Consider the following 16,072-nt stretch of genomic DNA (forward strand, 5'->3'; position numbering starts at 1 on the left):
CCTTCCCAAGTGAAAATCACTCAAACGGGGCTAAAAGCACAGATGTGGTGATTTGTGTTCGTGCACATAAATACATTGCCTGAACTGACCCCCTATACCCTATACCCTATAACACATAAATACATTACCTGAGCTCCCCCAGTAGAACATATCCCCTCTGAGTAGGGCTGACATTACCTGAGTAGGGCTGACATTACCTGAGTAGGGCTGACATTACCTGAGTAGGGCTGACATTACCTGAGTAGGGCGTAAGATCATCCATTTGTACTCACAGAGAGAAAAGTCTTACTTCTCTCAGTGGGCCCTTATATCCTAATCAAACATCTTCTGTAAACACATAATACAATAACATGAAGTCTCCACTCTGACGTCAATCAACACGCATAACAACATTCCATAACATTCACTGTGAAATGTAGCGACCATCAACCCCTTACAACATTCCAGAACATTCACTGTGAAATGTAGTGACCATCAACCCCTTACAACATTCACTGTGAATGTAGTGACCATCAACCCCTTACAACATTCACTGTGAAATGTAGTGACCATCAACCCCTTACAACATTCACTGTGAAATGTAGCGACCATCAACCCCTTGCAACATTCACTGTGAAATGTAGTGACCATCAACCCCTTACAACATTCACTGTGAAATGTAGCGACCATCAACCCCTTACAACATTCACTGTGAAATGTAGCGACCATCAACCCCTTACAACATTCCATAACATTCACTGTGAAATGTAGCGACCATCAACCCCTTACAACATTCACTGTGAAATGTAGCGACCATCAACCTCTTACAACATTCACTGTGAAATGTAGCGACCATCAACCCCTTACAACATTCCATAACATTCACTGTGAAATGTAGCGACCATCAACCCCTTACAACATTCACTGTGAAATGTAGCGACCATCAACCCCTTACAACATTCACTGTGAAATGTAGCGACCATCAACCCCTTACAACATTCACTGTGAAATGTAGCGACCATCAACCCCTTACAACATTCACTGTGAAATGTAGCGACCATCAACCCCTTATAACATTCACTGTGAAATGTAGCGACCATCAACCCCTTACAACATTCACTGTGAAATGTAGCGACCATCAACCCCTTACAACATTCACTGTGAAATGTAGCGACCATCAACCCCTTACAACATTCACTGTGAAATGTAGCGACCATCAACCCCTTATAACATTCACTGTGAAATGTAGCGACCATCAACCCCTTACAACATTCACTGTGAAATGTAGCGACCATCAACCCCTTACAACATTCCATAACATTCACTGTGAAATGTAGCGACCATCAACCCCTTACAACATTCACTGTGAAATGTAGCGACCATCAACCCCTTACAACATTCACTGTGAAATGTAGCGACCATCAACCCCTTACAACATTCACTGTGAAATGTAGCGACCATCAACCCCTTACAACGTTCACTGTGAAATGTAGCGACCATCAACCCCTTACAACGTTCACTGTGAAATGTAGCGACCATCAACCCCTTACAACGTTCACTGTGAAATGTAGCGACCATCAACCTCTTACAACGTTCACTGTGAAATGTAGCGACCATCAACCCCTTACAACGTTCACTGTGAAATGTAGCGACCATCAACCCCTTACAACATTCACTGTGAAATGTAGCGACCATCAACCCCTTACAACATTCACTGTGAAATGTAGCGACCATCAACCCCTTACAACATTCACTGTGAAATGTAGCGACCATCAACCCCTTACAACATTCCATAACATTCACTGTGAAATGTAGCGACCATCAACCCCTTACAACATTCACTGTGAAATGTAGCGACCATCAACCCCTTACAACATTCACTGTGAAATGTAGTGACCATCAACCCCTTACAACATTCCATAACATTCACTGTGAAATGTAGCGACCATCAACCTCTTACAACATTCACTGTGAAATGTAGTGACCATCAACCCCTACAACTGAGTGTCCAACAGAACACTGGAAATCATGTTTATTACTGGCAGCGACAACATCAATATGCTAAGCATTGTTACTTACTCCTAATTGAATCTGAATATATGAATCTTAGATATTCCCATTACACATGTTAATGCCTAGTGTGGGGTCAGACTATGGGACTGTCGTTGGTGTGGGCTACATTACATTTCTATCTAACCACCTGACCAGAAGATAATCATGTACTTTCTCGCTCATACTCTGATATACACATTACATGTAAAACCTTGACCCCTCATACTCTGATATACACATTACATGTAAAACCTTGACCCCCTCATACTATTGACTTTTTCCCCACCCTTATCCTTTCTCAAGCTCTCTCTCTGTAGTTCCCGGAGCAATAGGTTGTAGCCTAAGGGTGTATCCCAAATAGCAGCTTATTACCAATGGGCCCTGGCGAAGTAGTGCACTGCATCGGGAATAAGGAGCCCTTTGGGTAAACGTGAGAGAGAGAGGGTTGGGAAAAACGTGTGACTGCCTGAGCTGAACGCAGTGCAGATACAAAATGTGTTCCGTCTCTCTCCGGTTGCGTCCTGAACGCTACCCTATTCCCTATATAGTGCCCTACTTTTGACCAGAGCCCTATGTCGTGCACTATGTTGAAAATAGGTTGGCATGTGGGATGTTGTCTCTGTCTGTAGCCCAACAGAACACAGTTACATTATCCATGCGAAGCATGAGTTTAGTCAGCCGAACACCTCGTCTCCGTTCACGCTCTCCTAGTTAACAGGAGTCATTGGCAATTAATACGCTAACACGAGTTGTGACTCGGGTTTAATACTTCAATGTGCAAGCTTCGGCCTTCGTTCCCAATGGAACCTTGTTGGTCAAAAGTACTGCAATACAGTGGGGTCCCAAATGATTGACACCCTCGATTTTAAGATTTTAATTACATGTTTAAATTTAACCTTTTAACTAGGCAAGTCAGTCAAGAACAAATTCTTATTTACAATGATGGTCCGACCTTGGCCAAACCCGGACGAAGCTGGGCCAATTGTGCTTCCGCACTATGGGACTCCCAATCACGGCCAGATGTGATACAGCCTGGATTCGAACCAGGGACTGTAGTGACGCCTCTTGCGCTGAGATGCAGAGTGCCTTAGACCGCTGCACCACTCAGGAACTACGATGAGCAAAATTACTATGTAAAATGAATAATTCAAACACTGAGCTATATTGTATGCGCCCAGAAAATGGGGGAATTGTATTGTTTTATACTAATTTAATTACTCAGAGAAGGAGATTTTGTTCAACAAGAAATATTATTTTGTTGTTAAAAAGGGTGTCAAATTATTGTCATCCCTAAAGATTCTTATAAATAAAGTAATGAAAAGTGTAGTATTTGGTCCCATATTCCTAGCACGCAATTTACATTTTATTTATTTATTTCACCTTTATTTAACCAGGTTGGCCAGTTGAGAACAACTTCTCATTTACAATTGCGACCTGGCCAAGATGAAGCAAAGCAGTTCGACACAAACAACAACAGAGTTACACATGGAGTAAAACAAACATACAGTCAATAATACAGTATAAACAAGTCTATATACGATGTGAGCAAATGAGGTGTGATAAGGGAGGTAAAGGCAAAAAAAGGCCATGGTGGCATATTTAAATACAATATAGCAAGTAAAACACTGGAATGGTAGATTTGCAGTGGAAGAATGTGCAAAGTAGAAATAAAAATAATGGGGTGCAAAGGAGCAAAATAAATAAATAAATGAAATACAGTAGGGAACGAGGTAGTTGTTTGGGCTAAAATATAGGTGGGCTATGTGCAGTAATCTGTGATCTGCAATGACAACATCAAGCTTGTGATTCTAGAAACGTGTTGGATGCATTTGCAGTTTCATCATTACCAATAACATGGAAGGTTAGCATGATCTTTGACCCACTTAACTTTCTCACTCGTCATTATTCACGACTCATTCAGGATGATTCATAATCATGGTCGTGTTAACGTAGACATCTTTAGAAATTAAATTATACTCTTATTTACAAAAATTAAAATGACACACTACATTTTATTACTGTCACATAAAATAATCTGAAACACAACCAAAACAAACTGCAAATGCATCCAACATGTTTCTAGAATCGCAAGGCAGACAGAATGGCTGAGTTATTTCTGTTGTCTGAGGCAGACAGAATGGCTGAGTTATTTATGTTGTCTTGAGGCACACAGAATGGCTGAGTTATTTATGTTGTCTTGAGGCAGACAGAATGGCTGAGTTATGTTGTCTGAGGCAGACAGAATGGCTGAGTTATTTCTGTTGTCTGAGGCAGACAGAATGGCTGAGTTATTTATGTTGTCTTGAGGCACACAGAATGGCTGAGTTATTTATGTTGTCTTGAGGCAGACAGAATGGCTGAGTTATTTATGTTGTCTTGAGGCAGACAGAATGGCTGAGTTATGTTGTCTGAGGCAGACAGAATGGCTGAGTTATTTCTGTTGTCTGAGGCAGACAGAATGGCTGAGTTATTTATGTTGTCTTGAGGCAGACAGAATGGCTGAGTTATTTCTGTTGTCTGAGTTGTTGTTTTTCCTCTCCAGAATCCGTACATCCACCCGGTGACGTTTGCCAACACCAGTGAGTTGTCTGCTCTGGTCATCAGGATGTTTAACGAAAAAGGCACTCTGAGGGATCTCATATGTAAGGTAAACATATCATCAAGACTGGGTTGTGTTCATTTGGACACACCATAACAACAAAAACAAAACAAGCGTTTCTTATTGGACAAATTCAAATAATACCTCCCTGTTTCGTGCTTACTGAACATAACCACGGTGCTGCTCTCAGGGTTGACCTGAGCACGGTGCTGCTCTCAGGGTTGACCTGAGCACGGTGCTGCTCTCAGGGTTGACCTGACCACGGTGCTGCTCTCAGGGTTGACCTGACCACGGTGCTGCTCTCAGGGTTGACCTGACCACGGTGCTGCTCTCAGGGTTGACCTGACCACGGTGCTGCTCTCAGGGTTGACCTGACCACGGTGCTGCTCTCAGGGTTGACCTGACCACGGTGCTGCTCTCAGGGTTGACCTGACCACGGTGCTGCTCTCAGGGTTGACCTGACCACGGTGCTGCTCTCAGGGTTGACCTGACCACGGTGCTGCTCTCAGGGTTGACCTGAACCCTTCACACTCCTGGGAAATGGCCTATATGGATCTGATTCTTCCAGAAGAAAGATGAAAATCATAACCATGGTAGCAATTGAACGCGAACAATTTGGAGATTATGGGAACATGATTAGACTGAAGGGGAGGACACAACAGCTCACCTGACACAAGACTGAACCCCAACATTACACTGCATTTTACATGTACTGCACTTTTTCAACGCATTTGTTGATTTATTTATTTTAATTTTAATTTCACCTTTATTTAACCAGGTAGGCAAGTTGAGAACAAGTTCTCATTTACAACTGCGACCTGGCCAAGATAAAGCAAAGCAGTTCGACACAAACAACAACACAGAGTTACACATGGAGTAAAAAAAACATACAGTCAATAATACAGTAGAAACAAGTCTATATACGATGTGAGCAAGGGAGGTAAAGGCAAAAAAAAAGGCCATGGTGGCAACGAAATCTGAAAATACTCTGGATACATTTAGTAAGACAAGAAGCTATTTTGAGCTTTCCTAGATGTGCCGTTGAGGAACTAGAGCAAGCACACTTGTAGTCGTTTTGTTTGGAACACGAACCCTGTATCCCAGCCAGCACACAATTACTGTTGTTGTTTACGCAATCCAAAAACAGTCTGTTTATAAATATCAATCTGGGTCAGGTGGGCGTCATTTTAAAAGCTTGTTCTAATAGCCAACATGACGAGCTAATACAATATTAGTGTTAGGCTTTCACAATGCAATTGAGGAGGCAGACTCAATGCTGCAGGACTGTTTTTTTTTAGAATATTAATTAACTATGTTTCAATGATTAATCCACCAGGACCCATCAATGTTGAAGGAGATATACAGTACATCGTCGGTCACCGGCTTCATTAGGAAATGTGTTGATTTTTGGTTGTTTTATTAGGATCCCCATTAGCTGTTGTGAAAGCAGCAGCTTCTCATCCTGGGGTCCACATGACACATGATATAATATATAGCGTTTATAGACGAGAACAGCTCAAGGACAGAACTACATCAACGTTTTATTAGATTTTTTAAAGGCACACATAGCCGACATATCAATACATACAAACTATCTCGGCCAAATAGGGGAGAGGTGTTGCTTTTATTTGTTTTTTTTTAAACCAGGTGTACTGTTTATTTGAGCAATAATTGCTTTATATAATACTGTACACTTTCTTTGTTTTGGATTTGTGGATTGTGAAAAGACCCCTGGTGGCATGTTTGGTAGGCTAAGTGTGTGTGTGTGTGTCAGAGATGTGTGTAAGTTGACTATGCTAATGTTGAACCCACAATAACAATCCGGACAAACCCCCAACCAAAAACCCTGGATGAACGGAGATATCTGTACCCGCCGAAGTCTCCCCTGCCAGACGAGTTTAACACATTCTGTGCTCCCTTCGAGCTATCGAGGAAGACTGCGCTGATCCAGGTGACCAGGTGCTTTCGTTTTCCAAAGCCGATGTGATCCACGTCAACTGGACTGCAGTAGAGAGTCAGCAGTTTTATGTTCTTAGGGGACTGAGGACTTGACATAGACCAAAAAGACCACAAGTCTTGTCAAGATGGCGCAACAGCATCTCTACTTTCTAAGGCGGCTGAAGAAATTCGGCATGAAGCCCCGGGTCCTCTCCAAATACTACCGCTGCACCATCCAGATCGCCCCGACAGGTTGCATTACGTCCTGGTACCGCTGCGCCATCCAGATCGCCCCGACCGGTTGCTTTACGTCCTGGTACCTCTGCACCATCCAGATCACCCCCACCGGTTGCATTACGTCCTGGTACCTCTGCGCCATCCAGATCGCCCCGACCAGTTGCATTACGTCCTGGTACCGCTGCGCCGTCCAGATCGCCCCCACCGGTTGCATTACGTCCTGGTACCGCTGCGCCATCCAGATCGCCCCGACCGGTTGCATTACGTCCTGGTACCGCTGCGCCATCCAGATCGCCCCAACCGGTTGCATTACGTCCTGGTACCTCTGCACCATCCAGATCACCCCCACCGGTTGCATTACGTCCTGGTACCGCTGCGCCATCCAGATCGCCCCCACCGGTTGCATTACGTCCTGGTACCGCTGCGCCATCCAGATCGCCCCCACAGGTTGCATTACGTCCTGGTACCTCTGCGCCATCCAGATCGCCCCGACCGGTTGCATTACGTCCTGGTACCTCTGCGCCATCCAGATCGCCCCGACCGGTTGCATTACGTCCTGGTACCTCTGCGCCATCCAGATCGCCCCGACCGGTTGCATTACGTCCTGGTACCGCTGCGCCATCCAGATCGCCCCCACCGGTTGCATTACGTCCTGGTACCGCAGCGCCATCCAGATCGCCCCGACCGGTTGCATTACGTCCTGGTACCGCTGCGCCATCCAGATCGCCCCGACCGGTTGCATTACGTCCTGGTACCGCTGCGCCATCCAGATCGCCCCGACCGGTTGCATTACGTCCTGGTACCGCTGCGCCATCCAGATCGCCCCGACCGGTTGCATTACGTCCTGGTACGAGAATTGCTTCGCCCACGACCGCAAGGCCCGTCAACGGGTGGTGAAGACGGCCCAGTACATCACTAAGAACGTTCTCCCGCCCATCCTAGAAATCTACTCAACGGTGACTGAGGACTGAGGAAGGCCTGCAGCGTCAAGGACCACACGCCCCCGAGCCACGAGCTGTTCACTCCCTTACTGTCAGGCTGACCGTATTAGAGCATGAGGTCCTGATAATAACAGGCTCAGAGACAGTTTCTATCTACAAGCCACCAGACTGCTGAACACCTGCTTTTTTAAAAAAAAAATACACTTCTCATGTTGGTTCATTGTCAACTGAAGCTCTCCTTCCTGACTGTAGGTGAAGCCTAAAGAGGCCTTTATGAGGAAGTACTGCAGCCCCAAGAAGATCCAGGGACTGGAGCTGCAGCAGATCAGGACATACGGACGACAGATTCTGGAGGTACACACACACACACACACACACACACACACACACACACACACACACACACACACACACACACACACACAGTGGTCTGGAGCTGCAGCAGATTAAAGACATATGGAAGACCGATTCTGGAAATTTAAACACACAGAAACAATGAACACTAATACTTATAAAATGTGGTCTTTCATCTCCTCAACCACGCCTGGGACATCACACACATCACACAGCTCAAGGCCATGTTCCTCACCCCTAGGATCAGGGGCATCACCCTCTGGATCAGACTCCAAATTATCCCCCACCCCCCTGCAGCTATTGAATGCCATTTGTCACACTACATGTTACTGTTAAAGCCACAGTCCTCAATTCCCATTTAATTCAATGGCAGTCCAGTCACTTGGTTTTGCTACATGTCACTGTTCAGAGTGAAACCATCCTAAACTCTTGTCTTGTTTCTTTCCCGTCAGGTTCTGAGGTTCCTCCATGACAAAGGTTTTCCGTACGGTCACCTCCATGCCTCGAACATAGTGATAGAAGACAACACGTGTAAAGTACTGGACATAGAGAACGGCCTCCTGGGCCTGCCCTCGTACTACCGGCCCTACATCACACAGTTCAGGAAAATCAACGTAAGTACTGGACAGCCTCCTGGGCCTGCCCTGGTACGGCCTCCTGGGCCTGCCCTGGTACGGCCTCCTGGGCCTGCCCTGGTACGGCCTCCTGGGCCTGCCCTGGTACGGCCTCCCGGGCCTGCCCTGGTACGGCCTCCCCTGGTACGGCCTCCCGGGCCTGCCCTGGTACGGCCTCCCCTGGTACGGCCTCCCGGGCCTCCCCTGGTACGGCCTCCCCTTGTACGGCCTCCCGGGCCTCCCCTGGTACGGCCTCCCCTAGTACGGCCTGCCGGGCCTCCCCTAGTACAGTTGGTACAGCGGGATGTGTGTCGGTGGGTACAGTATGGTGTTTGCCACACCAGGGTTGTGGGTTCGATTCCCACGGAGGACCAATATGAAAAAGTAATGGGAATGTTTTTTAATGTATTCAGTCACTACTGTAAGTGGCTCTGGGTGAGACCGTCTGCTGAAAGACTACAATGTCAGTTTTCGATAGTTGTAGTAGTGTCATTAATACAGATCACATGGGAATGTAATGCAGTGTCGGACAACACCAACCTTATAGATAGCGTCACCAGGGAAAACTCAGAGCCCTACTTAAAGGACCAGTTTTACTGACCTAGATGAAACCTGCTCCTAATTTTAAAAATAATTCTCAATGAAGGAATCTCAGGTGAAAGTGTGTTTCGGTCTCATCAAGGTCCGGGAAGCCAGCCTGAAGGGGATGGTTTATAAGTGTTCTGTGGTGACGAGTGTTTTTTAAATGGATTTTTCTCTGTAAATGTCAATCCTGATTCCCAACTAGCACCCTGTCCAACTAGCACCCTGCCCAACTAGCACCCTGCCCAACTAGCACCCTGCCCAACTAGCACCCTGCCCAACTAGCACCCTGCCCAACTAGCACCCTGCCCAACTAGCACCCTGCCCAACTAGCACCCTGCCCAACTAGCACCCTGCCCAACTAGCACCCTGCCCAACTAGCACCCTGCCCAACTAGCACCCTGCCCAACTAGCACCCTGCCCAACTAGCACCCTGTCCAACTAGCACCCTGTCCAACTAGCACCCTGTCCAACTAGCACCCTGTCCAACTAGCACCCTACTCCCTGCCCAACTAGCACCCTGCTCCCTACATAGTGCACTACTTTTGAGCAAAGCCGCTAGGACTTTGGGGTGCAGACAATGTCTAACCCTGATGTCTAGTTTCTGTTAACCCTGATGTCTAACCCTGATGTCTAGTTTCTGTTAACCCTGATGTCTAACCCTGATGTCTAGTTTCTGTTAACCCTGATGTCTAACCCTGATGTCTAGTTTCTGTTAACCCTGATGTCTAACCCTGATGTCTAGTTTCTGTTAACCCTGATGTCTAGTTTCTGTTAACCCTGATGTCTAGTTTCTGTTAACCCTGATGTCTAGTTTCTGTTAACCCTGATGTCTAGTTTCTGTTAACCCTGATGTCTAGTTTCTGTTAACCCTGATGTCTAACCCTGATGTCTAGTTTCTGTTAACCCTGATGTCTAACCCTGATGTCTAGTTTCTGTTAACCCTGATGTCTAGTTTCTGTTAACCCTGATGTCTAACCCTTTCAGACGATGTCTAACCCTGATGTCTAGTTTCTGTTCACCCTGATGTCTAACCCTGATGTCTTGTTTCTGTTAACCCTGATGTCTAACCCTGATGTCTTGTTTCTGTTCACCCTGATGTCTAACCCTGATGTCTTGTTTCTGTTCACCCTTTCAGACAACAGAGAGTATAGACGTATACTCGTTTGGACACTTACTGTATGAAATGACGTACGGAAGACCACCTGATGCTGTGCCTGTCGACCAGTACCCTGCTGTGACTTACACCTCAGTGGGTAGGTCCCACACCAGTACCCTGCTGTGACTTACACCTCAGTGGGTAGGTCCCACACCAGTACCCTGCTGTGACTTACACCTCAGTGGGTAGGTCCCACACCAGTACCCTGCTGTGACTTACACCTCAGTGGGTAGGTCCCACACCAGTACCCTGCTGTGACTTACACCTCAGTGGGTAGGTCCCACACCAGTATCTAACACCTCAGTGGGTCGTTACTAAGGTACCTACACTACTAGCCCAATTCTGATCTGTTTCCACTACGCAGTCTTTTGACTGGTGCTGCCTGTGTAAGTTCTTGCATTTTCCTCCTAATGAACATGACCCTGGCGTTTCCCTGTCCTCTCTCCTGGCGTTTCCCTATCCTCTCTCCTGGCGTTTCCCTGTCCTCTCTCCTGGCTTGTCCGGATTCTTCCATCTGCACCTGGTATCATCTTCACTCTCCGTCTGACCTCCGCAGTCCGGATTCTTCCATCTGCACCTGGTATCATCTTCACTCTCCGTCTGACCTCCGCAGTCCGGATTCTTCCATCTGCACCTGATACTGTCTTCACTATCTGTCCGATAGGCCATGAAACTCGTGGTAGCTGCCACTATCATGGCCACTTGTCCACCCTTCAAGTCTGGAGTGTCCTTGAGTCACTTCTGCCTCTGCTGAAGACTTGACAAATAGTTCCGCATGAATAAGTGGTCCACCAGGATCTGACCAATGGCATCGTCCAAGAAGCACCACGCAGCCCCATCAAGAGCAGATTAGGTGTAACTGGATGAGGATCTGCTACATCTGCTGAAACACAGCCACGGTGCTTGGAGTTCAGAACACCTTTCACCTCCATGAGGATCGTCAGAAGGACATCTTCATGTTGTGATTTTGTCTCCGATTGCTACATGAAGAGCATTCTTCACAGACCTTATTTCCTGTGTGGCTCAGTCGGTAGAGCATGGCGCTTGCAACGCCAAGCGTCGTGGGTTCGGTTCCCACTGGGGCCACCCATATGCAAAAAGTAGTGGCCCCAGCCGACTTGTAAGTCGCTTTGGACAAAAGCGTCTGCTAAATGGGATATATATATTATTTCCCTCTCCCAGGCGCCTCCCAAATGTGGTGTGTTTGGGTAATCTTCTGTTCAGCCAGCTGTTCCTGGAGTGTAGATCCGAGGGCCACAAAGGACTCTTGCAGCTCTCTGTCCGCCCATCGTAAGTTAGTCCCATTGTCCGACAGGATCTCAAAGGGTTTTCCTCGTCGGGCAATGAAGCAGCGGGGAGCCATCAAAGGTTTTTGCGTCCATTCTGGTCAGAAGATTGAGGTGGGTGCAGCAAGTGGTGAGACACTTAAAGATGACTTCCTATCTCTTCTCTGTACGTCTTCCTATCTTCACTTGGTTCTCAATACCAACAAGACCAAAGAGGTGTGCATAGACTTCAGGAAGTGTACAACACCTACCTCTGCAACATCTAACATCTGTCAGAATATTGAGATTGTAGAGGAATACAAATACCTGGGTGTCGTCTTGGACAATAAGCTTCAGTGGAGTAAATGTACAGACCTGATCTACAAACCAGAGCCAACAGACTACTTTCTCAAAAAGTTGGGATCTTTTAATGTAGACTGTACTGTACTGACTCTGTTTTTACAAATCTTTCATTGAGTATTTCAACTTTTTGTATTGTTTGTTGGTTTGGCAATGACACTGTCTAAGAAAGCCAGAGAAATATGAAGGATTATCACAGCAAGGTACTTGGAGTCAAACAGACAGGCCTGTATGAGATCTTTAAGGTCAGGGCCCTCCCCAAGGTACTTGGAGTCAAACAGACAGGCCTGGATGAGATATTTAAGGTCAGGGCCCTCCCCAAGGTACTTGGAGTCAAACAGACAGGCCTGGAAGAGATCTTTAAGGTCACGGCACTCCACGGCTCACAAAATCATTTTTGACCCAAGCCAACCCCTGTACCCTGACTTTGAAATACTCCCCTCTGGGCGCCGGTATAGGGCATCCTTCAGCAGGGAAAAACAGAACCAGACAATAATTTGTGCCAGGTGTGATATCCCTCCTAAATAGCTCAGGCTGTTTTTTTATTGACTAAGGCCAGCAGGCTAGTATTTATTATTTTAATTTTATTTTTTTAAATGTTTTATTGGTATGTAACTTTTTATGAAAATTTGTATTATCAAATTTTTTGTTTTGTATTTAAACGCCATTTTAAATGTGTACATGACACTGCAACAAAATGTCCCCATGGGGGACAAGGAAAAACTGCTTGTAAAACTAGAGGCAGGATGGAGGGAGGTCTGCCGTCTCCGGGACAACAGGATTTGCTCGCCATTTCCTGCACTCGGGACAGGTGCGTTGATGTCGTTGAATGGCCTCCCGGCCAAGTCTTATCCAGAGGGTCCGACAAATCTCGGCAAACACTCTTTCTAGTCCTGGATGTGAGTCCAAAACGACAGGATGGAGAACGTCAAGAGGCAGGGATTCAGCTTGACGAAGCCGGTTGCCAACCCAAATAAGGCCGAGGGCTTTGGCCGTATTCAGGAGACGATGAACAGAGACAGCTGCTCCTCTACTGGCTTGTCGTCTTCGAGGGCCTTGATCTCCTCTGCGAAACTCTCCCGCTGTCCTTTATAAGCAGGAAAGTCTCCACGTCGTGCCTTGAGGGCTTGTGATCACCAACAGTTGAAATCATAGTTTGGTACATGGACTCAGAGAGCTCCTTTCCAACTGTGATGAGATGTACTCCAGTCTACTTTTACAGGATCAGGAGTAAAGTTGACCTGTCCTCAGAAAGTACATTTTGCGACATTCAGAGGTGTGCCTCTTCTCTTGCTGTACTGAGCACCAGGTGTCAAGTGACTGTTGCAGGAAGAGGTTCCAGAGTCCAGTGGCTTCACTTGTGTTAGCTCAGCCAGAGTTTCCCCTCCCCCTCGTGATGACGTCTGCTGGGTTGTTAGCAGTGTCGTCATATCACCATGGTTGTCTTCGTCAGGGGCGTGGCTTGCCTGAAGCTGACCTGTGGCGGAGGGCTCGCCAGTTAGAATACCCTCACCTCTGTAAGCACTTTGAGTGGTTCTTAGAGCATTGGTAAGGTTGCCTATGTTTTTGCTCCAGCCGTTGTGGACGGTCATCTCCTCTGGGCCTGGGTCCCTTGGGAGATCTGGTGTCCATCATTCTGGTTTGAAAAGACCATTAAAGAGGAGTCTGGTACTCTGTGCGGATAGGTCACTTGGAGTAAACGGATACCAGACTGCACTCTGGTCAAAGAGTGACAGACACAGAAGCTCAGTCTAGGAGTTTAATCAAATTTTGATTTAATTTAATGACGAAACAGAGTATACACGTGGTCTGTGTACAGAGGGGCAACAGAATAAAATACATTTAAAATGACTACAATGTGAATCCAATAAACCATAGTACATTAATGTCAGTAATGTCAACAATCTCTATACTCAATTTACAATAAGAGAAAAATAACACACACAGAATTAACATTACAGTTACATCATCTGGTAGGCTTTGTATGAAATGGTAAGAGAACTGGTGAAGAAAGTTACCCCTTTTTCCATACAAATGTCTTGTTGCCATGGTGAATAAGTGGTTGCCATGGGAATAACAAGTGGTTGCCATGGGGAATAACACGTGGTTGCCATGGTGAATAATAATTGATAGGACATATAAAAGGAAACATCAGAGTTTACCAGAATCTCTAAATGAAAATACTGGCAGATCAATAAAATGTCCTTGTAGATCTAATTACATTTAGAGGATTCTAAAATCAAATGTATGGGGCTTTTATACAGCGTTTCCCTTTCCTCGTCTCTCCTGATGTTGTCCTCGTCTCTCCTGATGTTGTCCTCGTCTCTCCTGACGTTGTGTCCTCTCGTCTCTCCTGACGTTGTGTCCTCTCGTCTCTCCTGACGTTGTGTCCTCTCGTCTCTCCTCTCTCCGTAGTGTCTGTGCTGCAATCCATCCTGTCCACAGATGCCTGTAAGACTGGGATGCCCACTGTTGCACAACTGCTGCAGACACCGTGAGTAGAGTACATTTCAACAACCCATCCGTGAGAAGATCGCACCATAGCCGAGCACTGAAGAAGTCGGCACTTTATTGGTAACGTGCAGCACTTGTGCGTTATCTTTGAAAACGGTCAATAATGAAGTGTGTCTCTCTCTCTCTCTCTCTCTTTGTCCCACTCTCTGTCCTGGTAGGCTGTTCAGCGATGTGCTGCTGTTTCACTCAGAGAAACTCCAGTTCAAGATCCCCACCAAATTAAGAGACGCCTTGAAAACCGCCAAAGAGTGCATGGAAAAGCGACTCCAAGAAGAGCAGAAAACGGTTGGTATATTTACTCCTTACGGCCAGCTTTCTTGAGCCAGACAAGATGGATAGTTTCCTAAAGCTGGGATGAATGGCTGGGATGGATGGCTGGGATGGATGGCTGGGATGGATGGCTGGGATGGATGGCTGGGATGGATGGCTGGGATGGATGGCTGGGATGGAACAAACAATTGATGGATTGATTGGTGTTTGATCATCTCCTCAGAACCAGCAGCACAGGAGGCTGACCAGAGCTCAGTCCCACCACGGCTCAGAGGAGGAGAAGAGGAGGAGGAAGATACTGGCTAGAAAGGTAGAGAACACCATCACAGACTCGGGCACACCATCACAGACACGGGCACACCATCACAGACACGGGCACACCATCACAGACACGGGCACACCATCACAGACTCGGGCACACCATCACAGACACGGGCACACCATCACAGACACGGGCACACCATCACAGACACGGGCACACCATCACAGACACGGGCACACCATCACAGACACGGGCACACCATCACAGACTCGGGCACACCATCACAGGCATGATGGTTTAATTCACACACTTATCAAGAGAACATCCCTGGTCATCCCTGCTGCCTCTGATCTGGTAGAATCACTAAACACAAATGTTTTTAAATTTATTTAGTAATTATTTAATTGAACTGTTATTAATTTGAAAGTGTTGGAGAGTACCCCGTAGGAATCCATGAAAGATCAAGAAAATCCTTGGCCTAATTTAAGGAATTTAAAATTATTTATACTTTTACTTTTGATACTTAAGTACATTTAAAACCAAATACTTTGAGTCATTTTCTATGAAGGTATCTTTGCTTTTCCCCAAGAATGACAAGTGGGTGCTTTTTTTCCCCAAGAATGACAAGTGGGTGCTTTTTTTCCCCAAGAATGACAATTGGGTGCTTTTTCCCCCAAGATGTCTCCCTTATGGCTCTAATCTGATAGTGGTAGTGGGGGAGGGGGGGGTGTAGATGTCTAGTCTCCGGTATGGCTCTAATCTGAGAGTGATAGTGGGGTAGTAGATGTCTCCCTTATGGCTCTAATCTGATAGTGGTGTGGTAGATGTCTAGTCTCTGTTATGGCTCTAATCTGATAGTGGTACTGTCCCCCTTATGGCTCTAATCTGATAGTGGTAATGTCCCCCTTATGGCTCTAATCTGATAGTTGGGAGGTAGATGTCTAGT

The 16,072-nt window shown here is 46.4% G+C and overlaps 1 protein-coding gene across 3 annotated transcripts in view; it reads left to right on the forward strand.

Annotated features, from left to right (window-relative positions):
• Positions 1–16,072, forward strand: part of pxk (PX domain containing serine/threonine kinase) — a 45,149-nt gene that overhangs the window by 18,425 nt on the left and 10,652 nt on the right. For all 3 annotated transcript variants that reach the window (XM_064967402.1, XM_064967401.1, XM_064967403.1), the window contains exons 8-14: positions 4,574–4,678; positions 7,999–8,100; positions 8,553–8,714; positions 10,435–10,552; positions 14,496–14,574; positions 14,753–14,879; positions 15,088–15,174. In XM_064967402.1, coding sequence (XP_064823474.1) covers positions 4,574–4,678; positions 7,999–8,100; positions 8,553–8,714; positions 10,435–10,552; positions 14,496–14,574; positions 14,753–14,879; positions 15,088–15,174 — 780 coding nt within the window. The remainder of the gene's footprint in view (positions 1–4,573; positions 4,679–7,998; positions 8,101–8,552; positions 8,715–10,434; positions 10,553–14,495; positions 14,575–14,752; positions 14,880–15,087; positions 15,175–16,072) is intronic.

The sequence above is a fragment of the Oncorhynchus masou genome, chromosome 6 (genome assembly GCF_036934945.1).
Source record: "Oncorhynchus masou masou isolate Uvic2021 chromosome 6, UVic_Omas_1.1, whole genome shotgun sequence".
NCBI lineage: Eukaryota > Metazoa > Chordata > Actinopteri > Salmoniformes > Salmonidae > Oncorhynchus > Oncorhynchus masou.